Source organism: Typha angustifolia, chromosome 15 (genome assembly GCF_048772165.1).
Source record: "Typha angustifolia cultivar Huaian chromosome 15, ASM4877216v1, whole genome shotgun sequence".
Taxonomy (NCBI): domain Eukaryota; kingdom Viridiplantae; phylum Streptophyta; class Magnoliopsida; order Poales; family Typhaceae; genus Typha; species Typha angustifolia.
This window is the reverse complement of record NC_133253.1, coordinates 3,534,688-3,560,962: the sequence shown is the minus strand read 5'-3', so window position 1 is coordinate 3,560,962 and position 26,275 is coordinate 3,534,688. Positions and strand designations below refer to the sequence as shown.

Genomic DNA, 26,275 nt, shown 5'->3' with positions numbered 1-26,275 from the left:
AATTATTTTTTGCACCGCCCAAAGTGACCACAAACTGTGACTACCCCATCCCGGCCCACTAGAACCCACGAATCTTGGACTCGGGCTTTGCGCTGAGCCCAATTACAAGTAATTACCAAATAAATGGTAGGGTGAGTATTGTCTCGCGGAGTCTGCAACGTGTTGCTCTTAGTCGCCGTATTGTTTTGCTATACATATATATAAATATTATATATATGGTCGCACTGCGGCAAATTAAGTCATCAATCGTAGTCGGCAACAGGCGCGATAGCGTTGCCGACTTCCTTCAAAAAGAGGCTTTGCTGTGTCTTGCTACTCTCCAATCAATCAAATATGTGTAAGAAGACGCATGTATTCTTCCCTTCGCCATATCCCATATAGAATAGCCTCCTATAGATCGACGTACTCTCAACTTTCAATAACCATTTGTTCGTGAAGGATTCATGAAAAATGTTTGGGATGATATTTTGCACGTACAATCATCAACCGTGGTCTTGCAAGGCCAGTAACTACAGCGAGTTCCTCTACTATGTGTAGCATGTGATAATGGCATTCTTCATGAATGTGTAGCAACAGCCAACAATCCTTGATAATTGCGAAGACTTACCGACAATCTAACTGATGGTGGAGAACTGGTTGCTGTACTCTTATGTGTTTATATGTTGAAATTAACCTGTTTATAACTCGAATTTGATTACATTAAATCCAAACTTATTTAAATACCGAGTCCCTTCATAGGAACTTGTTTTGTAGAAAGGAAGTTAGGCTTTCTCCCTTGTGACGGTGAGACGTTATAGACTTATAGGTGGCTTGGTACACTTCTGGCCATTATCTTCCCTTGTTTGTTTTCTTCTTAGCTTTCTATACGGTTGATCTTGCTATGTATACTTCTTAAAGATCTATAGTGGTCACGAAGAAACTTTAGGTAACTAGCTATAGGTATTTGTATTTGGGTGATCATTTTTACCTAAATCTTGTACGCCTTCTGGGCTTGCTACTTATTATGGCTTGTGCCATTGTGGGGCAATTACAATTTATCTCCCTTTTTATCTGTGTATTAAGTTAATAGTCCTATTTGGTATCACCATAGAATGGTATGCCTACAGGTGTTTCATATATATATATATATACCTACAATCATCAATCTGCATGCACGCTTGCATTTGTGTAGTAGCAATGTAGCATCTACCTGGAACACCCTTAATTAATAACTTGAAAATACTATTATACAGATATCATAGATTAATTGTTCATATTAGAGGGAGGGAACTTCCCATCAACAAGCAAAATTCACACACTAATTCAAAACGCCTGATATATCTTCCAACCTAGTCCTTGCGCTCCTTTTGCTTGAACACATCAAAACCTTCAACTCTCAGGGAATTACCTCTTTCCTGCACCACCGAATTTAAGTATAAAGCCATTGCCCATATATAATTGTAAATTTGTCTAACGCTATAAATATTCGATCATTTTGAGTACTTACATGTGGAAGGGACAATGATCTTATAGCTGTGTTGTCAGAACTTGAAACAGTCGATGAGCAGCGAGGATCGCACTTAGCCCACTAATATAATTAGTTGACGAACATAAAATATTTAAAGTATAAGGTTACCTCTATGACATAAGTACAAATTAGAACACTGAAGACAAAATTCATATGATATATCTTACATTCTTTGCAGCCATACTGAAAGCCTCTCTATGAGGAATATCAGGTTTAGCGGCTTTGATTCGCTGTATTTCCTCCCTGTCATGCATGTTAAATTCTCAGATTAAGGAGCCATACACAATTTAGATCAACTGTAGTATCTACCTAGTATGGTTCATTTTTTTTGTAAGAATAACCAGAGTTGTAAGTTGCTTTGACCAAGATTATACGTAATGGTTTAAACGAATCAAGCTTAATTGAGTGAAGTGATTATCAATCTTGATTAGAAATCAATTTTGAGTCTGAATTTATAATCAAGCTTGAATTGATTCAATTTCAATTCCAGCCAATTTTTGCCTTGAGACTAAATGAGCCGATCTATTATATTGCAGATTCAAGCCTGAATTGAATTAGATCAAGCTTGATTAAATAATTTGTCTGCAAAAAATTTGAACTAAAAAAACATAGATATTACAAAAAAAAAAAAAAACCTAGCTAATAAGTAACAATATAATTAATTAAATGTACACTAGACCAATATTTTCTATTATAGTTATAACATGGTTAAAAAGTATAGCCCTGGTGTAATTAAAATTATGAACTTTTAGATCTTGAGATCTAAAAGTTCATTTTAATTATATATATAATATTTTTTTTTATTCTTATCGAGGCGAGATCGATTAAGCTCGGATTGAAAGCCTAGTTCAGCTCAATTTTGAGCCATGCTTGATCAAGCCTTAGCAAGCTAAACTCGGGCAAAGCTCGAGCTGACTCGATTATTTTGATAGCCCTTATCATATATTTCTTTCAAGTTTTTAAGCCGTGTCTTAGGTACTTTGCGAAATAGTTAAATGCTTCTTAGATGTACTTGCTGGAATAAAGATTGAAGGAGTACCAATATCATGTAAAACAAATTATATTATAGCTGCACACCTGCTGAATTCATGCATTTAACTAAGCAGAAACTATTGTTCCTTCTCTTCTCTATGTTAGAAAATTATGGAAGCAGGTTAAGTAAGAACTTGCTCAAAGTGACATGCTTCATAAATAGACTTATACTTTCTGATTTAACTAACTTCAGCTGATATTATTTCATTTATGTATATTTTTGGCATGTCCTATATTCAGAAGATAATAGGATGTGGAAATGAAATACAGATATGAACAGAGGAGATTTAAATGGAAAGATCAAAATGCTAGCATATGAGAATTAATATGCATTTGATCACGAATGCTTCACTTATAGGATGCCATGAAAAAATTCATGACATTAACTAGGAGAGCACACTGTTAGGGACTCAAATGCTCATTGTTTGTTGTCTTGGATTCAGATTTTTACGTTGTTAACACCCTTCAACACCTATTTGTGGTTGAGGGTTCAAAACACAATAGAACAACTTGTTCTTCTTCAAAACTAGTGTTTGTTTAACACAACATAGAAGTCGTGTCATGTAATTTTGAGAATGGATTTATCATATTACTCATGATTAGTGTAATGTTATAATATGTTTGTACTTTTTGTGAAGGATGAGCATACTTTATCTGAACCAATTAAGAACTGAAACAAAGTTTCCTTGTCCTGTGTGACATAAAGCTAGCCAAGAACATCATGATTATTTCATTTAGAGGAGAACTGATAGGCATATGGTCGTCAAGGTAAAAGGTAATTTAAATTATTGAATTGATTACCATCTATCTGAAGAATCCGCTTTAATCTCCAAGGGAAAATTACATACTTTTATAAACCTTAGATTTCTTAGATTTATCCTATTTGATTGGTAAATGCACAAGGAGACCCATTCAAGAACAATAAGAATTAAGGTATATATAAGGCAACTGCAAGATATAGGTGCCATTATATCATGTTATATTGGATATATTAATTGGACTGCAATATATACTAATGAAAAGAATACTAATTCCATATGCAAAATGCCAATACTCAAATAAACATAATTTATACCAATTAATATAGCAATTCCGGAAAATGAATTATTTCTATGTTAAGATCTACGAGCTCCAAAGTAAATTAGGAGAAAATAAAGAAAGAAATTATATGCCTAACTAGAACTGGAAATTATATTTTGCATGATAAGGTTGGTAGGAGGGCTACATATACATTTGCCACAGTGCTCTAGGTTTAGTGTATCTCCTCATAGACTGCTAAATTGAGGTTTGCGTGGGCTATCTTACTTAGGTCTGGTTAAAAGTTGAGCTCATTAAATTAAATGCATTTCTCTATAACAGCTTAGAAATCAAATAGTCATTAATTAATGCATAGCTTACTTCATGAAGCGGTTGTAAGCAGAGGGAAGTCGATGTTTCTTTTCTGGAGCTGCCATCAAGGAATAAACCAATATTAATTAGGAGAGGAAAAAGAAATAAAAATAAATGGATGGTGAAGAAGTAGAGACTTAGGCATATATACATATATATAGACACACAAGAACATAAGTTCCATACGTTTCACAACAAAGGGTTGTTTCGGTGTTCCTTCTTCATTCAGACTCACTGAGAATGGTGGAGAAGGTTGGATTCTCCTACAATCGTTGCAGGGACCCTGATTCAAGAAAGAAGGAGATCGCTTAGAAATTAGAAAAGTTCTTGGTCATAGTCTCGCTCACTAATGTAAGATATAAGTTACGCTTTGGAAGAATTTTTGACATTTAACATAGTGTTAAAGAAAGAGATCTTGATTCAAGAAGAAGTTATTGGCAAAGAAATTAGAAATCTCTAGGGACTATGCTTTTCAAGAGCTTCATTTAATGTAGTGTAATGGCAAGAGTATATAAAAGTACAAGTTCAAAAGCATCCACTCATCTCATTCAAACTTCATGTCTTCTTCGAAGTGATTAAATAGAAAAAGATAAAATAAAAGTTGATCACCATCCTTAACAACTTTAATCTTTTGAAGAACATCATTACAAAGCATGGATCTTCCTGGAAAAGTGTTGAAGGATAAATCAAATGTAAAGAAGGGAAAGAATATGGAGGACAACTAGTAGACCTACAAGTCTAGCATACACTAGCGCAATTGCCAATAAAAAATTTATCTTTTGGATTGTTGATAAAATCTATATTCCATGAAGTTCTTGAATCTAACTTTTTTCAAGAAGCTCAACAACAAGCAAATTAGAAGAAGTGCTTTCTAGTGGGGGGGGGGGGGGGGAGAGAGAGAGAGAGAGAGAGAGAGAGAGAGAGAGAGAGAGAGAGAGAGAGAGAGAGAGAGGAACCTGAAACCCCATCTGATCATTCTGATGGTCAGTAGGGCAAAGGGCTTGCAACATTGGTCGAGGGCTCAAAAAGGAGAGATTGTTGCAATGCCCACATTTCACAGTCACAGTGTCCATCAACCTCTTGCATGGAACTCCAACCTGCAGCTACCCAAAGAAACCGTCACTAAACGGCGTTCAAATTAATAATCTAAAACTTGGCAGTCAGTTGCAACTTCACTTATATCATTATATCTCCTCATGAAATTTTCACTAGTTAATCGATCGTTGTACTCCATTGCTTTCACATGGTAAAGAATAGGAGGATATGGAACTGACAACAATCCATCCAACCATTTCTTTTCTATGAGAAGGAGGAAATAGGAAAGATATATACACTTTACATAAGTACTCAATTGATTATTCTCCTATTCAGATAGGTCAACATAGAGTCAAAGGAAAAGAAAGGGGAAGATATATAGGACATAACTCATCCATCAAGCAGAAGTAGGATATGCTACAACTTGCATGGACAAGACACTATGCAAAAAACAACATATATGATCAAGTGCATATATAATCCTCTGAAACAAGTAAGATACATCAAAAGTGTTCTATCTCCAACCATAACAAAGCCCCCTCCTTCTCTATCTTAGACTATATATATATATATATATATATATATATATATCAAACTCTTCGAACTACGTTTACTTGAGGAGATTACCGCAAGAACGGTGTTGCAGTAGGTGCAACGAACATAGCACAAGTGCTCAGAAGGAGAAACTAGATCCATGAGGAGGAGTTTGGAGGATGAGGAGAAGGAGAAGAGAGGAGAAGCGAGAGCTATTCGCTAGTGGTGGCCCTCTTATGTCTAAGGAAGAGATGTCCCAAGAGAAATGGACACCATGGGTAGGGTTTCTATATATCATAGCAATAATGCCCACACATGGGGTCATACGGACGAGCCAACCCTTAGCTGGCTACAAACAACCTAAAGCATACGGCCTAGCTACCACTTTAGTTCCTCGATCACCATATAATTATATTTGTTTGTTTTTTCTTTAAAGACTACAAGGAACGTGTACACATAGGTTAATTAATTTAGATATAGTTTACTAGCTAGCAAAGAGACATGACCACATTGCTCTTGATTAATTTCCAATTTACAAGATCGATCTTTGCATATGGTTGATCGAACAAGTCGTGATGCATGCACATCATGGGGTGGTAGGTCTGTCTGTCCGAATGACTAAAGTTAGGCTGCTTTCGTTGTATGATAGAATGTTTATCCAAAAGAGGCAGGCCAAGCGAACTTTTGTTGTGAAGACTTTTAATTGGAATCAACGATTTGAATGGCTTGGAGTGTGGCATGGAATTAGATCGACGTGGGTAGTAGGGCCTCAAGTGAACAAAAACAATAAATAAATAAATAAAAACAATATTGATCAAGAGGGGTGGACTTTGGTTCCCTTGCTAGTTTATGGGCTTTGTCTTGTCGCCTTTTGACTCATAAACCCAAGCTTGTACCTCATATTGTTAGTAAAAATATTTGAAATTTTTTGTGAAAGTTTATTGAGCTAAAGATTGAGTTACACTCTTTCGTATGTGACAGTACATCCAGCACAAACAGTTTCAATACTTCGACTCTTTGTGGTCCTACATGTAAGGTTAAGCAGCACAACTGTATATACATATTATAATAGATCAAGCTAATTAACTTTGTATAAAATTATTTTCACAACATGGTACCAAAGCTTTGTTTTTGCAAGACATCTTGCATTCAGTTCTTCATTTATGCATGACAAGTCTAATCTTATATACCATCATTTTAAAATATTGTTAATTGGTGCACAAGGTTTTTCTTTTTATTTGCAAATTAACTTTCTCTTATCTGTAAATTATATTCAAATTTTAATAGTGTGGCCAATGTACATAACTTTATTAGACACGTCTTTCTATTTTAGGCGAGGTGTGATTAAATTATCTCCCATCTTTACTTACCAAAATGTACATAAACTTCTTATTCGCATTTAAGACAACCTCCTATGCAAGTAAAAGTTCCACGCAGTCAAGGATGTAGAAACTCTCATCCCTACTGATCAATAACTTCTTTCTTTCTCATGTATAATATATTTCCTTTGAGAACATATGGATGAGAAGGAAAATAGAGGAATAGGCCAATAGGGTTGGGCGGAGTTTTTAATTCACTTTGAAACTTAAATTTGAATCTATGAGAGATTTGCTACATCAATTTCAACTCAGCAAAACTAGTAAATCATGCAACTTCTTTTAAATACAAGTCATTTTTTCATTTCAACGACTTATGTATAAATTTAAATAAATTGTTAAATCGTAAGGAATGCGGCGACTTATATTTAAAAATTGATGTTAGATTCAATGATTTCTTAAGATATAAATCGTGCTAGGAAACTAATTTCAATAAAAAAAATTCATATTTTAGAAGTTACTGTTTATTCAACGGTTTCCTTATCTTTTCTGAATTTGACCTTAGTGATAAAGTGCAGTAACGCTTTTAAAAAAGAAGATATTTTATAAATCGCACTCTACATCTTATCTATTTTGTGATTTTTATCCGATCTTTGACGATTTTGTAAACCGACTCCGCTTTTTTTTTACTATAATTCTCGTTTAATACTCTAATATTATTTTAACTTGCTGATGTCAACCAACTTATCAAAATACTCTCGCTATTATTTTTCCTCATCTTTGCTCTGAAGAAGATATGAGTAATCTAGGTATGTATAAATTATTTTATATATTATAATAAAATATTATACTATTAAAATTAATAACAAAGAGTATTAAATGAAAAGTAAAAGAAAAAAGTAGGGGTGGAATTAGAAAAGTTTTAAAGACAAAATTTAAATTATAAAATAGATAAAATATATGGTTTGATTTATAAATTTTATATCAAAAAAAATTAAATAGGGATAGTTTGGTCAAAAACTGCGGTGTGGGAGTGCTAAAAACTCGGACAACGAGATGTGATCAATAGGAGGGAAGGGATCACAGGTCGCTATCGGAGAGAGAGAGAGGTGTCAATTCTCAATACTCACTAGTGTGATGTGACGATTCCTCGGTTTCCATTAAGAGAAAAAGAACCCCTCCGTACTTTTCCACCCTCCCTCTTCCCCTCTTCGTATAAAAACCTTGCCTTTTACCAACACTATTGCGAGCTACCCCACCCTCCCTATCCATCTATTACTCCTCCACCATTCTTCTTCCTCTTCTTTTCTCTCTCTTTCTCTCTCTTTCTCTCTCTTTCTCTCTCTCTAGACAATTAGGCATGGAGCTAAGGGCTAATAGTGGTAGACCGTAGTGTTTAAAGGATGGGCGGAGTTTGTCACCTTTAACGGATTTGGGCACAATCATTAGAACCAAGGGAGTACTCACTGTCTCCCATTCTGGGAAAGATTTAGTTGATTGGACAAGCCTAGATCAGAGGAGGTGTAAATTTTTGCCCTCAAAGATCCCAACCCGGATCTATCTATCTATCCACTTATATTAGCTTCTTGGGAATGGAGTCCATTGACCAACATGGCCGCTGTTCTCCTACTCTTATAGCCTCTGCTCACTTGCTATATATAATTCCAAATGGTTCGAATCCAATCCGGTCGGTACCTTTGGGGGCTCCAGAGAAGCTAGAGACACTGAAATATTAATTCCACCATGCAGTGGATCCTCCCTCCCTCCCTCCCTCCCTCCCTCTCGCCATGCGTATCGTGATTCGTAATTCCGATACTTCTACTCATTTATTTATCACAGACTTTATCTCATCCAACCACAAGTTCGAATTTCGAATCAAACTTTGTCATTTCAATTTATTTCTTTTGGTGATAGAAAGTACGTAAGTGTAGTTCCTTTTCTTTTCTATGTTTTGTTTGATACGAGTTAATTCAACGGTAATAATAATATCTTCCGCGTCTTCTAAAGTTTGTATTTCATTCGAGACAAAACGAGGCAAGAAACTAGATTTTTTATGCAAGTCTGAAACAAAAGTAGTTGTAATTCTTTTGCTGCATGATGTGGTTTATATCTGGGGACTAAGATTTCCTCGCTTTATAGCTACTTGGCTAAGAGAAGTGGCTCTCAAAAGTGTGATTTCTCTAAATTAACACTACGAAAGTATGGATAGTTTTTTAGTAGATCAAAAGCCTGCATATTAATTATAGGTTAGATTAAAAAAAAAATCTGGCTCTGGTAGATATATAAATAGGATAATGGAGTTAACCTTTCTGAAAAATTAATGGACCCACTGTGAGTCAATATCATAGTTAATCTTTCTTGACTAAAGCTGAGAAAGGCTAACTATTATATTTGTAACAGTGTATTAAAGAGAATAAGTTTAATGGTTGTTGTTGTTGTACTTTCGACATGTGACCCACCATGTAAGGCTGCATTTGTTTGGATGTAGAATTACTGGGAATAAATTATCCTCAGCTTATATGTTTCACTGGTCAAACAGTAAGGATAGTTCTATATATCTTTTGTATGAAACTACTCATCTCAACATAAAAGGATAGAAGATCTTCTTTGTTCTTTCAAAATGCCAAATTTGTCCATATAAGCAAGAGGCGGCCATGGCCTGCTCTAAACTTTTAAAAATAATAGTGATTTTACTATTTGGTCTCTCGTTATAAAACACTATGATCAATTCTTTATGTGGATGAATATCATCGATGCCACTTTGGGCATGTTTCATGTGAATTCCAATTAAAGTACCAACGTAAAATGTACCATGACCTCCATTTTTTTTTTAATTTTATTTTTATTTTTTTTAAAAAAACTTGTTCTCTATCTATCTCACTGTGTGTGTTTTTTTGTGTGTGTGTGTGGTCAAAAACAAGTTCGACAGATGGGATTGGTTCGCAGGAGAAGAGAGATGGAGGAGATGCAAAGGCAAAAGCCCCCAGCCAAGGAAGTACTACCAAAGCCACTTAGATGATAAAAGACCCCACAGCTGATCTCTGACAAACCACCAAGGATCACTTGGGTGGAGGCGACGAACAAGTGGACACTCAGAAAGATCCATGAAGGAGGAGGAGGAGGAGTGTGCAGAATAGTATGGCCCATATCTGAGGACAAATCTTTTTGTTTTGGAAGAGACCACCATTGATGCAGCCTTGACACATGCATGCACCACATTGATTCACTTGTACTACTTTGTTGGAGTTGGATATGAATCTGGATATGTATATATATATATATATATATATATATATCTTAGGCTCAATAAAAGAGGAGGAGATCTATCATTTATTTTATTTTTTATTTATTTTTTATGGGAAAATTTTCAAATAACATTGTACACTGTTGTTATTCTATGAATAACATTTAATTTTCTTGTCAAACAAACAGTACTCCGGAAGCTAAATTATCTTTCAAACAAACAAAAAAAAAAAAGAACATATCTATGTCCTTTTTCCTCTCTTGACAGAGTTAAAATAACGGTAGGTTTAAACACTACAAATAGCTCAAGAATAAAATGCTCATCATATAATCACTAAAAATAAACTTAATTAATTCAAGAAATTTCCCTTTTTTTAAAAAAAAGAAAAAATTCAAAAGAAGTGGAGGAGGTAGGAGTACAATTTGGGTGGAATTCCAAGCTTGATTTGTGATAGGACTCCAGTTGGTTTAATTATTGCAGGCTTCAGTAACTTTACACTTTGGTTTTCTAAGAGGTGTGAGGTTTGATGGTGGCCTAGTCGTAGATTGTGGTTGGACCACTTGATGGTGTGGACCCAAATTAATGGAGATGGATTCATCCAGTGAGTGAGTTGGAGACTCAGACTCAACAAACAGTTGCTCTTGTACAAGTAGGACCTCTAACTGTGCTCCTCCCTGATTAGTAACAGTTGTTGCTTTGTCCACTATCACTAAGGTTTTGCAGTAGTTGAGAGGTTCTTCTAGGAACTCGTTCAAATTAACAACACCATATATAATTGTCTACTTTTTCTTTTTAACCTCATTTCTTCTTCTTCTACATCTCCAGAAAATCAGAATTAACAAACATGAGAGGAAATAGAAAGGAAAAAAAAAAATCTCTTATATTACATCGCCAAGATTAGTGAATTATCTCATTCCTTAGTTTTGAATATATGAGATTAGTGTTTTAGCGATTTAATTTGATTTCTATGTTGTTGTTCAAAAGGTGTTATTTGTAATTTTTTTACAAAAAATAAATAAAAAGAAGAGATGAATGTGGAAATTGTTCAAATAGTGAGCACCAGTAGCATGCATTCATGTTAAACAGTTGGAATTTCGTAACAATTGGATTCAAATTGGATCTTTACTGGAACCAGATCTGGATCCAATAGAGCTATTGGATTCAAATTGGGTCCGACCGAAATGGAAGATGAAATCCGGATCATATTAGTGGGCCGGGTTCGCTGCTAGAATGCATGCCCGGCCCTATATAATGGCTACCTCCCGCTCAGTATAGCAAGAACGTACGCTTGAATCTCCAACGTGCGCCTGCCTTTGGATTAGGGTTTCATTCGTGGCGCCAAAGGGGTGATTCAGTTCGGATTTTTACGTGTAAGGTGATCCTCCGATGCGGTTCGCAATCCGAGCTGCTCCGCCTCTCCATCTATGGCGGAAATCGTCAAGATTGAATCTTTCCGTCTCCATCTCCTTTGTCTCGTCCTCTGCTCAGTTCGATACAGGGGACGTTGGAGAGATGCTTGGAGGCCACAGTATCATCAAGGAAGGGGAAGTGGAGATCCTTATGAACTCCACCAATAGCGTTTTCTACAACAAAGCCCAGGTTTTGGGTCCCCCATTCATGTTCATCGTTTCTTTTTTATGGTTCGTTTTCTGTTATTATGGGTCGTAGGGAGGAAGCCCGTTTTTAGTCTTGGTTTCTCTTTGGTGAATTTTGTTTGCGCATTTTTGTTTTGCCTTTGTTGCTTTGTCGATTGATTATATTGGATATGTTGATAAGCTGTTTCAAATTGCAATTTTACTTTGTTTATGGCGGCACTTGTGTGGTTGGATGATTAAAGATTGGATACATGCATCGCTACGATGAGAAGAACAATGCTCGATAAGTTGGTCTTCCTGTAACGTAGCAGTCGAACCTGAAATTGTGAATTCAATGGGAGAAATAGCGGGGGTTGTTCTGAAATTGAGGTGGCATCTTCGGCTGACATATGTCTAACCGTGCTTTGAGAAATATAGCAATTTCCAGAGATTATTTGGCCATTCTTCACCTCCTGAATTCAGCTTAAGTAGCACAACCTTATTGATCTCCTTCAAACTATTGCGATCACCCGTTTATTCTTAAATGTACTCAACAAATATAATAAAAAGAAAAGGTGCGTTATGTAACAGGACCTATCACAAGAATTTTTTTTTTATTAGGACGATAACTCTGAAAGCTAAGAGTCTTACATGATAATATAAGCTAAATTCATCATTTGTTTTGGTTCTTTTAGATTGACTTAATGCACAATTAAAAAAACTGAATCTTACTATATGTGTTTTTCGATGGGTGATGCAGGGGATTGACCAAAGCCTGAACATATTTTGCAAAAATAGTATTTCTCTTTAAAATTGTTATCCTCATTGCAAAGGCAAGGATAATCAATAAAAATAAGACTCTTGTAGAGAGAGTTTGGGGATATTGCAGCACTCATTACTAGGTCTCCTCCATTTTAAGAAGGCCTTCCAAATCATGGGGATACTTTTTGCGAAGTCCTATTTTGGTTTTTCTCTTTCTTTATTCACTCATGTTACTGTTCTGCTTGTCATTCAACTAACCTATGAGTCTGTTAGGCCATAGTGTTTCTGCAGTACTCATGGAGCATTACCTTTTTAACCTAACCAAGGTGTAATTATGTTCAGGTTAACAACCGAGATTTGTCCATTTCTGTTTTGAGAAATTTTATATCAAAACGCAGTGAAGAACATGCTGCCATGTTAAGAAAAAAAGTTGGTTCAGAACCTAAGGTGTGTGACTGCACTTCTGATGAACCTGTACCACAGGATCTACACAGTATTGAACATGAAAAACCAGATGGAGATTGTGAAATGAAGCTAAATCAATGTCTAGAAGAATCCAGTCCCATGTTGGAAGGATCACATGATGTTTCCTTGAGACCGGAAGGGAAAATCAAGGCACCCAGAGTTCTTGAGGTGCATCCTGAATTCTGTTTCAGTTTCTTTTGTGGCATTTAGCATTTTCTAGTATATGGTATTCGTAGTATTCCTCTTTGGTCTTTTGAGGAAATCATAATTCATTGTATAAGTATCAGCAAGTATTAACTTTACAACTTGGAAATCCTTTTCATGAGTTTGTAGGCTCTGGCTGCTTCGGGATTAAGAGCTCTGAGATATGCTTGTGAAGTAGATGGAATTGGGGAGGTCGTAGCTTTGGACAATGATGAAGGTATACTAATATATTTTATTCATTAGGGCTTTGTATATGAGGGAATATTCAATACTCTAAGGATAAGGATAGCATATTTGATTAGATGCTGAACCACATTACTTGGTTAACTGCAGTTGCTATAGAAGCTTGCAAGAAAAATATACAACTTAATGGCTCTCTTGTTTCTTCAAAGGTGGTAGCACATGTGGCTGATGCTCGAGTTTACATGCTCACCCACCCAAAAGAATTTGATGTGGTACTGTTTCTGTACTCAGACAGGCATCTTAGTTTCTTTTAAGCCGCAACCTGATAGTTGTTAAATCAGGTTGATCTTGATCCCTATGGATCACCTGCTGCATTCTTGGACTCAGCAGTTCAGACAGTAGCAGATGGTGGCTTGTTAATGTGCTCAGCTACTGATATGGCAGTGCTCGCTGGAGGCAATGGAGGCGTTTGCTTTTCCAAGTGAGTTTTGTGATTCATGTGTTAAAACTTATGCAGGTACGGTTCTTACCCATTGAAAGGAAAATATTGCCATGAGATGGCTTTGAGGATACTCCTTGCCTGCATTGAGGTAATTCTTTGCACATCTCATATCTGTTTTTCCCATCTTAATGATATACCTTCTGTCAGTTATAATTTTTTCAATTTATCATAATGCAGAGCCATGCAAATCGTTATAAGCGCTACATTGTTCCCATCCTTTCCATACAAATGGATTTTTATGTCCGAGTTTTTGTGCGCATCTTCACGTTTGTTTCCTGTCGCCTTATGACTTACATGACTGTTCCTTTAAAAGAGAAGGATATATTTTTTTTAGCAGCACATGATGTTCATTTTTTAATATATATATATGTTTTATTTTCATTGTATAACTATATAAGTGGTGCTGGTGGATTCATATGCAGTTCAGCTAGTGCAATGAAAAGGTCTCCTCTTAAACTGTCATATGTGTACCAGTGTGTTGGTTGTGATTCGTTTTATCTGCAAAATGTAGGAAGAACTGTTTCTAAGGTATTCTCCTGGTTTATCTCTTGTTCTTATTGGTAGATAGCCTGTTTCTGTATGTCTTGCTTTCAATTTCTTTCCTTCTTTCATATAAATTCAATCCCATATACCTTTTCTTCCTGATTTATTTAGGGACATAAGAATAACAGCGAGAGATATGCACCTGGTCTCGGTCCTGCTGTACCTCAAGAGTGCAGTGATTGTGGAAAGAAATTTAACATGGGTGGGCCTATATGGTCTGCTCCTATTCATGATCAAGAATGGGTAGCTTCCATCTTATCGAGTGTTGAAGCTATGAAGGACAGGTATCCAGCATATGAGAGAATTTCAGCTGTACTTACAGCAGTATCAGAGGTATTTGATATAATCCTGCTCCTCATCCTACTGCTCAACAGTATGCTATGTGTTGTTGCTGACTTGCATCCCTTTTTTAGTTTGTCAATTCTATTTTTCACTTTTTTGTTTTACAAAAAAATTGTTGTCTATTTTAATTTATCATTCAATTGAGTAAAGACATTTTTACATGCTATAATCATTTGTTATAGTTCTTTGCTGGTCAAATGCGGTTTCTGCTTAACAGTTTAATCACCTTTTCTTCCTATGAAGTATGGTTACCGGTTATCGGAAAATGTTCAATAATTAATGAGCAGTTTTTCGCTTTTCTTCTTCATTAAATCATCCTTGCATCTTATTGTCAACAGATATATCAGGAGAAAGTTTTGATTTTCAAAGGAGAATCATTACTAACCCCAAAGCACAATTCTTTTGTATAATTTCAAAGGAGATAACGAAGCTTAGATCTTTTAGAAATATTTAATATGCACTTTCTATATGCAATGAGATATTAATAAATAATGGTGTGGCAGTTATCTCTCTCATGATCCTGAACTTGATAGTTAAACATTTGTAGGAGTTACCTGATGCCCCTCTGTTTGTCAGTCTTCACAACTTGTGTGCCACACTAAAGTGTGCCTGTCCCACCATTGCTATGTTGCGTTCAGCAGTGATAAATGCTGGCTATCGCATTTCAGGCACCCATGTAAATCCACTAGGGCTCAAATCTGATGCCCCTATGAATGTCATTTGGGACATCATGCGCTGCTGGGTAGTTTATCTTCTCGTCTGCTTCTATTGTTTCCTTTTTTAATGTTTGTGATGCCTAATTATGTCTTGTTGGTGTCGGTGTGTTCTTTTTATAGGTCAAAATTCATCCGGTGAAATCTCGAGAAGCAAATCAATCAGGAAGTGTGATCCTTTCCAAAGAACCGATAGTGCAAGTATGCTTCATATTCTCTAATTGATGGAATTACTCAGATAAAACTAATTATTAGCATAGATGCTGTTCGAACATCCATAATACACTATTCACTGATAAAGCTAGTGAATTGTGGGATTAGTTAATGGAACGATGCAAAAGGATTTTTAACGGATTAGAAGTCGATCAAATTTCCCCTTTTTAATGAGCTTCTTAGATAGAGCGGTGATTTTAGTCTTGGCTCTATCGTAATCTACTAAAATTTCACTGTTTGTTGAGTTTTCGTATTAGAACTTCTATGACAACAACAATAATTTTAGGCCTCGTTTACTTTTGAAATAAAGTCAATTCTAGAAGAGGTATGCATCCGTGTTTGTTATTCTCAAAATGAGATCTTTATTTTAGAAATAATTATTCTCATATTCACTTATATTCTAGAATTAAAGTTTAATAATACCTTTGATGTGATATAAAGTGAAAGTAAAGATAGAAAAAAATATTTTATTTTTTATAAAATTATTATAAATATTTTTTGATTTGATATAAAATAAGTTGATGGGATAAATATCAAGGGTAAATTAGTAATTATGTAAGTGCGTGGTATAAGATAATATTTGATGAATAATGTTTGTATTATAGGCTATTATGATGTTTAGTTGTTATTCTAGAATAAGAAAAAAAAATTATTCCTAAAGTGAACGAGGGCTTAGGCTTTTGTGGTCTATATTCAATTTCCTTTTTCAACCTTGGCTTCAAAATGATAAGTAGAAGCTTTCACTGTCTAAGGTAGTAAAAGGTTGAGCACGTCCGATGAAAAGCTCATTTTGACGCACAGTTGATTCCTACTAGAAAAGTCCATGCAAAAGTTGAGCAGAAAGTTCTGTATTACTGGTGTTTACGTTGCCTGATCAATGCAACATCAAGATTTTATTGTGTCAACTGCTGATTGGATTAGTCTCACATCTCCTAATGATGAAACTGTCTAATTCTTGACTGTTTGGTCTCAATTTGTCTTGCAGGCAAATTTTTCCGAAGCAGTGGAACGTCTCAGAAAAAGACAAGCTAAGAAGGCTCCACGGTTCCTCCCAAATCCTGAAAAGAATTGGGGCCCTAAGAGTAAGGCAGGCAGGCAAGTGAAAAGCAATCACCAGCCCGTGGTTGGGCCTCATAATCTCAATGAGCTAGCTTAGGCATGAACGGAAAAATGGAGCACCTGAAGGTGATCTCATGCGAGTCAAAGTTCGACAAAAGGAAAATGATTATGCTGCCTATTTCGTGATGGCAAGATATAATTATTGTCGATTGGTTTAGAATCGCAGGTGCCTTTTTGATATTTGAAGGCTAATTACAATCATCTGAGTACCGCAAACCGATGGGGCTGTTGGTGTTTAGCATACCAGAGCAGCAAAAGTCCAAGGTTGAGGCAAAGGCGGTTTAACTAATTCAAGCTTTTGACAGCTGAGTTAGACTTCTGCAGAACAAAGAAAAAAGCTGGCATATCTGTAGGTCTTTTGTTATACAAACAAGTGAAGATTTATTCTCACAAACAGTTGAGGATGTTCACCATTACTTTTCCATTTTTAATTTCAAATTTGGAATTACCATCTGTAAATTTGTTTTGCTGTAAGTCTATTTGGCACGTCTTCAGGAAAAAGAAAAAACTTCCTTGATTCAACGTTTAGCATTGAAGTCTTTATTACGATGAAAATGTTCATGATTTTAAGAGTTTCCATGTAACAAAGTCGTTGTAGTATAGTGGTGAGTATTCCCGCCTGTCACGCGGGTGACCCGGGTTCGATCCCCGGCAACGGCGTTTAATCCTTTTTCAAAATTTTGACTTGGTCGTTTTTCTTTTCGAATCATAGTTTTATCTTTTGAAAAGGAAACTATTTGTCCTTTTACCTTTTGAGGAAATATTCATGTTGCTACAGTAGAAATTACTTGCCAATAATAACTACTTCCTCCACAAATGAACGGCTGCCAGCGAACGAGATGAAGCCCATCAGGCCATCTGACGTGATTTGGCACTCTCGCAAGCTTCAAACAAAAGCCTATCCCATGACCCAGAGGAAATCCTAATGCATGTTCGACATTAGGAAGCTACTGCAAAATAGATATTAGTATCAGAACACACAGATGTCTTATTCTAATTCCAAAGTAAGGACATATAGCATTCATCCATATGGAAAAGAAAAATAAAATCTTAATGAAGTGTTCCCAGAAAATAAGTTATCAGTAGTGTTACATAAAATGAAAGCTTATACTATTGAGTGTTCCGAGAAAATAAGTTATCAGTAGTGTTACATAAAATGAAAGCTTATACTATGGATTCAACCGCAACTTAGTCTACTTCGCCTTCACTGGTCCCTTGGCAGGTTCAGCAGCAGCAGCGGCGCCAGAATTTTCAGAAGGGTTGAGCTCATCCCACGCCTCGATCCATGTCACCATGGCATCTGCGAGCTTGTTGAAGTAAGTGTCCACCTTCCCTAGCTCTGATCTCACCTTCTTGGATAGCTCTATGTAGCACTTTTGCACAGTGTCGCACTCCTTTGGGAGCTTCGCAGACTGGAAGAAGGGGATCAGCTCCTCTTGCCAGTAAATCCCATTGTACTCCTTCTTGAGGTTCACAAATGGATTGCTTGCCTTGCTATGCCAGATGTATGGCAGGCCTGTCTTGATGCCCAAACCCAAATGATCGCAAATGACCTACAATACAACCATTTCATCAATTTATTGTATGCTTACAAGTTCAATTTCTGTTGATAATTAGCCCACCAACCATGTAAAGAAAAAATAAGAAGATATTGCTCTATACCATTGGTGAATTTTTCATTGCATATGGTAGCCATCATATATGATGTTTAGGTGTGAACTGAAAGTATGGAGGGCATTATGAATTTTTCATTGCATATAGTAGCCATCATATGATGTTTAGGTGTGAACTGAAAGTATGGAGGGCATTATGAATATTTGGTCCAAACAAAGATGGATGAAACTTATTTTTCTGTGTATGGAGTTACCTCCACTGTTATGACATAAACAAAAGGAAAATGCCATGAAGGCAAAGACATTATGACTGACCTTGGTGCACCAACCAGCCCACATATCATCATAGCGGCCAATAGGCTGACCATCACCCATAAGCCCAAAGTACATTGCAGGACCAATGAGCTCACGGTCAAATGCCAGATTCATCCCGCACATTGGAAACAATGTTCCTTTTGGGATTGTGAGGACTGCATCGACATACCTGATGTCCAAAATTAATGTATTATAAGAGTGAAACAATAGTCCTTGTCAAAAAACCTTCCATGTTGAGATCCTTTACCTGGTATTCCTCTCACGAGGTTTGACGAGTTGCGTGGGTGCATCATAGTCTGGAATGTTAAGCCAAAGGCCATGAGAAACAGCAGTTGAGGCGCCTTCCCGAAGACTGAAAGGATACCCACGAACAAAATCGGCACCTTCGCGGTAAGGATCATATAGAGTGTTGAAGAAAAACGGAGTAGAAGGGCTAAGGAGGTTTTTTATGTGCTGCTCAAGTGCATTGATCTCCTTGCCAGATGGGTCTTTTGCGACCTATTCAAGAAAAAGTATCATTGCTGAACAAACTAATTCAAACACAGCCCAATTGAGAGAACTTGATCAGTAATTCACTAGGCATAAGAGAAGTTTTGAGACAAAAGCAACAAAGTAGGACAGAAGTGTCATGGCTAAACAAGTAACAAGAAAGCATATAAGTTGATGATAAGTCTAACATATTATATGAGACTACCATTCCCTTTGTCAAAAGCTAGGAATTTATTTTATAGATATCCCCGCACATTCATTATAAAACTTAACCCCACAGGAATTTGGTTCCAGATTCACAAAGTTAGGATGTAGTTCCAGCTAAACAGACCTTACATGGCAACAAACAAATGATAGAAAATAATTAAACTTCAAAAAAAGAATTAGAAAGTCGACCCATTGTTTAAGATAAAAAAATGCTGGTAATACAAAAGCAATTGGAACTTATGCAGCAGATTTAACCACATACCACAAAGGCCACAATCTAGATCTGCTAAATAATTAAATAAATACAGCAATTGAATGATTTCATAAATAACATGCAAGGATGACATTCTTCATTGGACCAGAATACACCTAAATCTAGCTTGATTGTGAAAAGGCCACTCACATTAGATAATCTTGGTAGACTAATGAAGCATTAAGTCAGGATTAAAATGCAAGGATCTAAAATTTATAATCAGCACTGCAGGACTTGTAAACCTAACTACAGCACTTAGAACCAAACACAAGAAAATATTAGAGACAACAAAAGCATGAGAATCCAAAAGTCTAAGTCAAAGAAGGCAAAGATTCACACCAACTCTAGTAGCATGCTTGATAATGAATTTCAAAGAAAGCTTTTTGCTACATAAATGACTATAGTATGCGACTCATTGTACCACATAGCAGATCAAAAGCAATGTGAAAAATGACTTCCAGGATATCATCACGATCAAATTACATCTTTCTTGGAAAATTACCAGAAATAAATGGTATTTAAGAACTAGGAAAGCGACATTGCAGGAAAATGAATCAATACTAACGACAGAAGTTGTAGAACAGAAATTCCATGGCACGATTACACCCCCTCAAATGTATCTAATCTAACCGATTGAAATCATTCAAACTTCTTGCAGCAAATCGAAAACCTTCAGCTCTATGAATTCTTTTTTTTTTTTTTTTCCATTTCCTCCATCCCAGAACTCAGAATCCAGAAAATGTAAAAGGATGAACAATACAGTAAACTTTTCCGGGATGAAACCATCGAGTACAAATGCACTTATTCGAGAGAGAAAAGAAAAGAATTCCTCGAACAGAGAAAGCTAAGAAGATCCCTCCTTTTTCTCCACCCCGACTTCTTCAACCAAGGAAAGCCAAAACCCAGATCCAAAATCCCCTAATTCCCAAAATCCAAATCAGAAAGCACAAGTCAAGCCATAAAAATCAAATCTTGGAGACAAGTTGCAGAGGCAGAGATCAATCAACTCACGAAGCAGTCATCGTCGATGGTATAGATGTACTTCTTCTTCGACACCATGTACCCAAAACACCGGCAGGCAGAATCCTTAAAGGAGATGCAGGAGGCCTTGGGCCCAAGGATCCGGTTGATATCGTTGCGATTGTAGAGCTCGTAATCAAACCCCTCGGGCACCTTAATCGTCCTCGTGGGGTCACCATCTTGTACGATGATGAGGTGGTAGGGCTGGAAGAACGGCCTCCACATCTCCAAGAAATCGAGGTTTCTAATGGTCGGGATCACGATGTCCAACTCATCCTTCAGCAACGGAGTGCTCGGGATCGAACTCCCACCCATTGCGGTGGTGGCGTTGGCAGTTGGAGCGAGGTAGGAAGAGAAGCGCGACGAGAGGAGAGATCTGAGATGGGAGAAGAGAGAGACGAGGAAGGACGACGAAGGAGAGAACAGAACGCGACTATAACTGTATAAGTTGAATAGTCAGCGGAGAAGGCAACGGGAAACGGATTCTGTGACAGTTGGGAATCTGGGAGGTGACAGGACCTCTTGGGAATTAAAGGATGAGATCACAGCCGTTGGTTTACCCGCCATCATCGGATCACGTGGCCCGCGTGTGAAGCCGGTTTTGCCGGATAGAAAGCTCGATAAGTTCTCTGTGTTTGTCGCCACCTTAAGCATCCTTCCCTGTATGCTTACCGCATCTAAAGAAGCTGGAACGGGGTTCACTTGGACTGTTGTTCTGTTCATCTGTTCAATTCATGTCCAATTTAAGAAAATTGAGTCTATTTGGGTCCGACTCGATTTGAAAATCTATTTAGACTTAATTTGATTCAGTTTGGTCCGGCCCAGATCTCGTGATCAACTCATACATTTCATAGAAAATAATACAACAGTTTTAATAAAAAAGAAATTTTAATTGGTCCACGATTTCCAAAGCTGATTAATAATAGGATGATGGTGGGAAACTGGGAATGCAACAGCTGAGCTGACGTGGAAGAAGACCTTCACTTTCGAGATCAACGAAGACCGGCATCCTATAATATTTGAACAGAACAACGGATGTCTAACATCGTAACATTTCAGTCCCTCTTGGGTCAAATTGGTCCTTACAGCTATGAGAAGAGAGAGAGAGGTAGAGAGTAAAATTGAAGAGAGAGAGAGAGAGAGAGAGAGGTATGACAAAAGATAATCCCATTGTTTGCTTGATTCCGCTCCAAAACAAAGGTGTCCTGGCATTCTTCACTTGTTACTTGTTAGTGAAACCATCTACGTATTGTGAAGGAGGATATGGCATTAGTTATCCCAGATTCTGATATGTAGACCATTGGGTGCTTCAACTCTTGGAAACTTTAGCAATTTGCCCCGTCCAACTTCTTTCCATCTGCAATAATGAACCATAATTCATTGATTGCAGCAAATTTGTTCAATTGTATCTCTCTTTATTCCATTACTTAGTGTATCTTCCAATCTTAACTTTCCATTTTCTTTTGATGCACACAATGAGTACGTAAGAAAGGTACAGATCAAATAAACTAAAACCCACCTGTATCTAGTCACAAAGTAGTGAAGAAAGACAGCAATTTGCACTGTTCCCAACTCTTTTCCTGGACATAGCCTACCACCTCCGCCAAATGCCATGAAGTACTGGTGGGACTCCAAGTTCTTTTCCTGCATTTTTGTTGCAGAGTAGATGAATCATTTGAACTACAACTCTGACCAATATAAATACGTCTTCAACAGTTTGAAGTTTGAACTTTGAACAAGTTATTGGCTAGTGAATGAGAAGGAGAGGCTTAAACAATTTACAGCAGTAAAGCTCAACTACTCACTCACCATCCATCTGCAAGGATTGAAATTGAGAGGTTCTGGATGCATAAATGCATCATAGTTGATCTCCCTAGTGTAAACATAGATCTTCCACCCTTTAGGTATAACAAATCCTGGTAGAAAAGGATGAAATTACTGAATCTGAAAGGTTTCTCTTGTATAAGATGAAGATGATATTACAACAAAGTATTCCAAATAATTCACTTAGAGTGCTTAAACCAACCGTTCATTTCCATATCTTGAGTTGTTTTCCTCAGTAAGCCATTCACTACAGTGGCCAATCTGAGTGTTTCAAGGATTACCTGTAACAAGATCATGCCCATATACTATGAGTAAATTCATTGCCTACATTGCGGCCTAATTCAAACATGAAACTGAAATCATCAACTCACCGCACGAGTAAAATTCATCGACTTGTAATCCTCCCAGTCTATTGCATCCTCTGGCAACTTCTTCTTTCTAATTCCCATATGCTCATTCTTGAAGTTGAAGCACTCAGTTAGTTAACACCAAGAAAAGAAAAGAAGAGAAAGGCTGAAAATTTACTAGGCTTACAATTGTATTAGACTCACCCTCAGTTCTTTTAGAAAACTTGGATGATCATGGAGATATTTGACAGACATCATTGATGTAATCGAAACAGTTTCGAACCCTGAATAGACAAGAGTGATGATTAGATCAATGATCTGCTCATCAGTAAGTTTTGCATGTGCATTGTCATCCTTTCTCAAGAGGGCATCAAGCATGTCACCGTTGGATCTTTGAGAAGTTCTTCGATCATAAATTATTTTCTTCAATATATTGACAATCTTTCTTCTTGCCTGAAAAACATCCATTAGACACAAATTCAAAAATGCAGGAATAAGACTAGGACAGTTTGCAGGAATAACATTACCTGGATGCCCTGATAATAACTGGTGCCTGGAAAATTTATGGGCAATGAGAGGCTTCCTAATACAAGCTTCATGATCTCTGATTTGAGTGTTCCAGCAAGTGGACTGCTATCAATGTCAACAATTTGCTTAAGAATTGAAAACAGCCACATCTGCAGAAAACTAACACAAGTTCAAAGTCAAATTTTCTAGGTTACAAAATTTTGTTTCTCTAGTTAGTTTCTAAAAGTGGGAACTTCTTTTCTCTTCCTGTCTTGATTATATTAATAACATCTAGTAATAGAGCATTTAACCAAATGTCTTATTCAGTTGGGTGGATCGGAGATTTCATTGACCTCTTTCATCTTTTCTTGGATATCAATCACCTGGCCATCCCAGTTGTTGATGAAAGATCTTGTGAATTCATCAATCTTTGAGAGGAGTTGGTCTCTTATCATGGTGGGACTAATAAGACCGAGCATACAACTCCTCATTGCCTTGTGAAGGGAACCATGTATGGCAGCAATGTTCCATTTTCCCAAAATGTCCAACATGGATTGTGGGTAGCCAGGAATGAGGCCCATGCTTTCGTTCATGATGATGGATCTGTTGAGCTCTGGATCCATGCATATAACTGTAGGACATCCCAGTATATGTGTCTTGAATATATTCCCATATCTGAGACAGCCAAAAATTACAAAGAGAACATTGAAATGAAGTATGATGCAAAGAATCATAAGGAAAATTAGAGAGATGGAATATGAAAGAATTGTAAAAATGGTGCAGAAGTATGATTACTATAATAGCATAAAAGGACTTAGAGAACCATTTAATCCTCCTAAACAAATGCCTAAATATGGATTGATAAGACAGAAAGAAAGTCCTAGATTGGTCTACAAGGATTCACCATTTTCACAAGGATATTGTCCAAGCATAAAAGGACATCGAAAACTATTTCATCTACATAGGCAAGTGCCTTCAATATGACTGACAAAAAAAGGGGTCTAATCACAAATAATGTATCAAAAAAAAAATCACCTTTTACATAAGGATTATGGTTCTATGTATTATAACTTAAATAGAAATATCAAACCACATATCGCCATTTTACAATTAATAGAAACACCATATCACCAATTAACACAAACAAATAAAGTAGCAGGAGGAGAGAGAAGGAAAAATAAGCAGGACGAAAGAAGACACATTCGTTCCATGCTAGTTCTTAAGGAGATATGAACAAAAATGCAGTCAATCTGACATCTCAAAAAAGAACTGCAGTCAATCCTATAAACAACATCCAACAGTAAGTACAACATGAAAACAGTATTTGCACATAGGAACTATTCCTTTTTCACACCCCAAGAGAACTACAACTTCCTCCTCCCAGCAATATTTTCTCATAAGGACAACATAAATGTTAATTCTGAAAGGGAAGCAGGAAAGCCAACATTCATATTAATAATACAAACGCAGTATCTACTGGCACACTGAATCCATGACAAACAGGAACAAGTTCTACAGTGTCTACCAGTAGATTCTCACCTAGCTCTTTGTTTCTTCATAAAGTTTGGACCTTGCTTCAGAAACTCTGTTGTCTCACCAAACAGTGGCCACCCCATAGTTCCTGGAGGCAGTCCCTTCTTCCTGTACTTCACATCATTCCATCTCAAGAAAACACTGCAAACTATCATGAACCCAATGGCCATCCCCAATACTACCCCCAAGTCCACCATTTTATTCACCTAAAAAGGGATCTCAACTCACCTCACAATGCCCAGGAATAAAATGGGTTGTACATGCTTCTCTCTAGTCTGAGATGCATGTCTGCCTAGTATTTATAGCACTCTGTACTCCACAAGTTGTTATTGTGAGGGAGAGTACCTACCCCAAAATCCAAGATATCTACAACTAATAACAGTAAGATTCATGCCCTATTTGGGTCCACCATAAAAATGGTAAGGTTTTAAATTTTTATCAGCAAGCCAGTAGGCTAATATAATACAATGGACACATATCACTCAATATATTATTAGGCGCTGTAAATCGGCACATATGACCGCGCTAAATCTCAGCCTTTTTCAGAAAAGCATCAAGTCTCAGAGAAGTTATTCTAGATGGTGATGCTAGGATTTGAACCTAGAATCCTCAACCTAATTGGCAGTCAATATGATATGTTGAAGAATCTATGTTGCCATATTTGTTTTAGATATCGGTTTGGTGCATCACATGCCACCTTCAGAGATTAGCAATAAAAAGCAAGTCTAGCTACCTTTGCAGATAGATATGCTTAATAAATAGCATATATTTGATGCATGTGCATTTAGAGAGTATCCAAGAGAACCTTGCGTATCTCAGCAAATCTAACACAAAACACACACACACACACACACACACACACACACACACACACACACACACACACACACACACACACACATATGTATATATACTGCAAGAATGCAAGCTTATCTCGAGTGCAGATACCTATATTTTGCAGAAGAAAGATACATTAATTTATTAAATACTAAGATAAAAAAAAGTTACTTGATGATCAAATAGTGCCAAATTCATAAGTGCATCAACTCCAATTGAAGGAAAATAAATTCAGGAGCCATATGGCCACAAAGCATATCCATCATCTTTTGAGAACTAAATTAGGTATACATATAAAAGATCTTATGATATTATACAGCTGGTACAAACTGTCTCAAAGTCTGCATATTTTCAACATATGAGAACTTATGTCTGTAAATTTGAGATAAGAAGTTGACGAGATGAGCAATGAAGTCAGTGGAATAAGATATGGACAACTAAGTGCTACACCAGAAGCTCCATAGAAAAATGCACCCCATACATACATAATCACTAAACAGGCTTTAATCTCATCACATCGATCACAAATCAACAATAGCCATTCCAAGTAGGAGCAAGTCACTAGATCACTTCTATCATTCTACTCTTGCTCTGGGACTGGAAGAGAGAGAGAGAGAGAGAGAGAGATGCCCCCCCAAATAAAAGGAGATGTA

At 36.7% G+C, this 26,275-nt stretch overlaps 4 protein-coding genes and 1 non-coding gene across 14 annotated transcripts; 2 read left to right on the top strand and 3 right to left on the bottom strand.

Annotated features, from left to right (window-relative positions):
• Positions 1 to 1,138: 1,138 nt before the first annotated feature.
• On the bottom strand, positions 1,139 to 5,749 carry LOC140779043 (protein DROOPING LEAF). 2 transcript variants are annotated; one of them, XM_073123987.1, is made up of 7 exons: positions 5,591 to 5,749; positions 4,885 to 5,031; positions 4,115 to 4,211; positions 3,938 to 3,986; positions 1,675 to 1,750; positions 1,487 to 1,567; positions 1,139 to 1,394 (listed from the first exon to the last, which is right to left on the bottom strand). In XM_073123987.1, the coding sequence occupies exons 1-7, from the start codon at positions 5,657 to 5,659 to the stop codon at positions 1,329 to 1,331; spliced, it is 585 nt and encodes a 194-aa protein (XP_072980088.1). In that variant the 5' UTR covers positions 5,660 to 5,749; the 3' UTR covers positions 1,139 to 1,328. The 2 variants fall into 2 exon arrangements, with proteins under 2 accessions (XP_072980088.1, XP_072980089.1); XM_073123988.1 differs by having other exon boundaries at positions 1,141 to 1,394; positions 4,885 to 5,025.
• A 5,601-nt stretch (positions 5,750 to 11,350) lies between these two features.
• Positions 11,351 to 17,136, top strand: LOC140778984 (tRNA (guanine(26)-N(2))-dimethyltransferase 2-like). 8 transcript variants are annotated; one of them, XM_073123914.1, is made up of 12 exons: positions 11,351 to 11,656; positions 12,736 to 13,026; positions 13,192 to 13,279; positions 13,396 to 13,517; positions 13,587 to 13,726; positions 13,763 to 13,835; positions 13,925 to 14,013; positions 14,170 to 14,275; positions 14,402 to 14,623; positions 15,180 to 15,374; positions 15,469 to 15,546; positions 16,544 to 17,136. In XM_073123914.1, the coding sequence occupies exons 1-12, from the start codon at positions 11,444 to 11,446 to the stop codon at positions 16,712 to 16,714; spliced, it is 1,788 nt and encodes a 595-aa protein (XP_072980015.1). In that variant the 5' UTR covers positions 11,351 to 11,443; the 3' UTR covers positions 16,715 to 17,136. The 8 variants fall into 8 exon arrangements, 7 of the variants coding, with proteins under 7 accessions (XP_072980015.1, XP_072980012.1, XP_072980013.1 ...); XM_073123911.1 differs by having other exon boundaries at positions 13,925 to 14,275; positions 16,544 to 16,743; positions 16,844 to 17,136; XM_073123912.1 differs by having other exon boundaries at positions 13,925 to 14,275; positions 16,544 to 16,743; positions 16,836 to 17,136.
• A 129-nt stretch (positions 17,137 to 17,265) lies between these two features.
• TRNAD-GUC (transfer RNA aspartic acid (anticodon GUC)) lies at positions 17,266 to 17,337 on the top strand. Its single transcript has one exon. It is a non-coding gene; the product is annotated as a tRNA-Asp (tRNA).
• Positions 17,338 to 17,727: 390 nt separating this feature from the next.
• LOC140777194 (UDP-arabinopyranose mutase 1-like) lies at positions 17,728 to 21,021 on the bottom strand. Its single transcript, XM_073121138.1, has 4 exons — positions 20,566 to 21,021; positions 18,853 to 19,103; positions 18,606 to 18,774; positions 17,728 to 18,230 (listed from the first exon to the last, which is right to left on the bottom strand). Exons 1-4 carry the CDS (start codon positions 20,887 to 20,889, stop codon positions 17,871 to 17,873), a joined length of 1,104 nt encoding a protein of 367 aa, XP_072977239.1. The 5' UTR covers positions 20,890 to 21,021; the 3' UTR covers positions 17,728 to 17,870.
• A 379-nt stretch (positions 21,022 to 21,400) lies between these two features.
• LOC140779778 (cytochrome P450 85A1-like) lies at positions 21,401 to 26,270 on the bottom strand. 2 transcript variants are annotated; one of them, XM_073125033.1, is made up of 10 exons: positions 24,792 to 26,270; positions 23,606 to 23,927; positions 23,273 to 23,422; positions 23,129 to 23,198; positions 22,950 to 23,029; positions 22,770 to 22,856; positions 22,601 to 22,679; positions 22,384 to 22,490; positions 22,094 to 22,218; positions 21,401 to 21,931 (listed from the first exon to the last, which is right to left on the bottom strand). In XM_073125033.1, exons 1-10 carry the CDS (start codon positions 24,980 to 24,982, stop codon positions 21,844 to 21,846), a joined length of 1,299 nt encoding a protein of 432 aa, XP_072981134.1. In that variant the 5' UTR covers positions 24,983 to 26,270; the 3' UTR covers positions 21,401 to 21,843. The 2 variants fall into 2 exon arrangements, with proteins under 2 accessions (XP_072981134.1, XP_072981133.1); XM_073125032.1 differs by having other exon boundaries at positions 22,950 to 23,198; positions 24,792 to 26,269.
• Between the last annotated feature and the right edge of the window lie 5 nt (positions 26,271 to 26,275).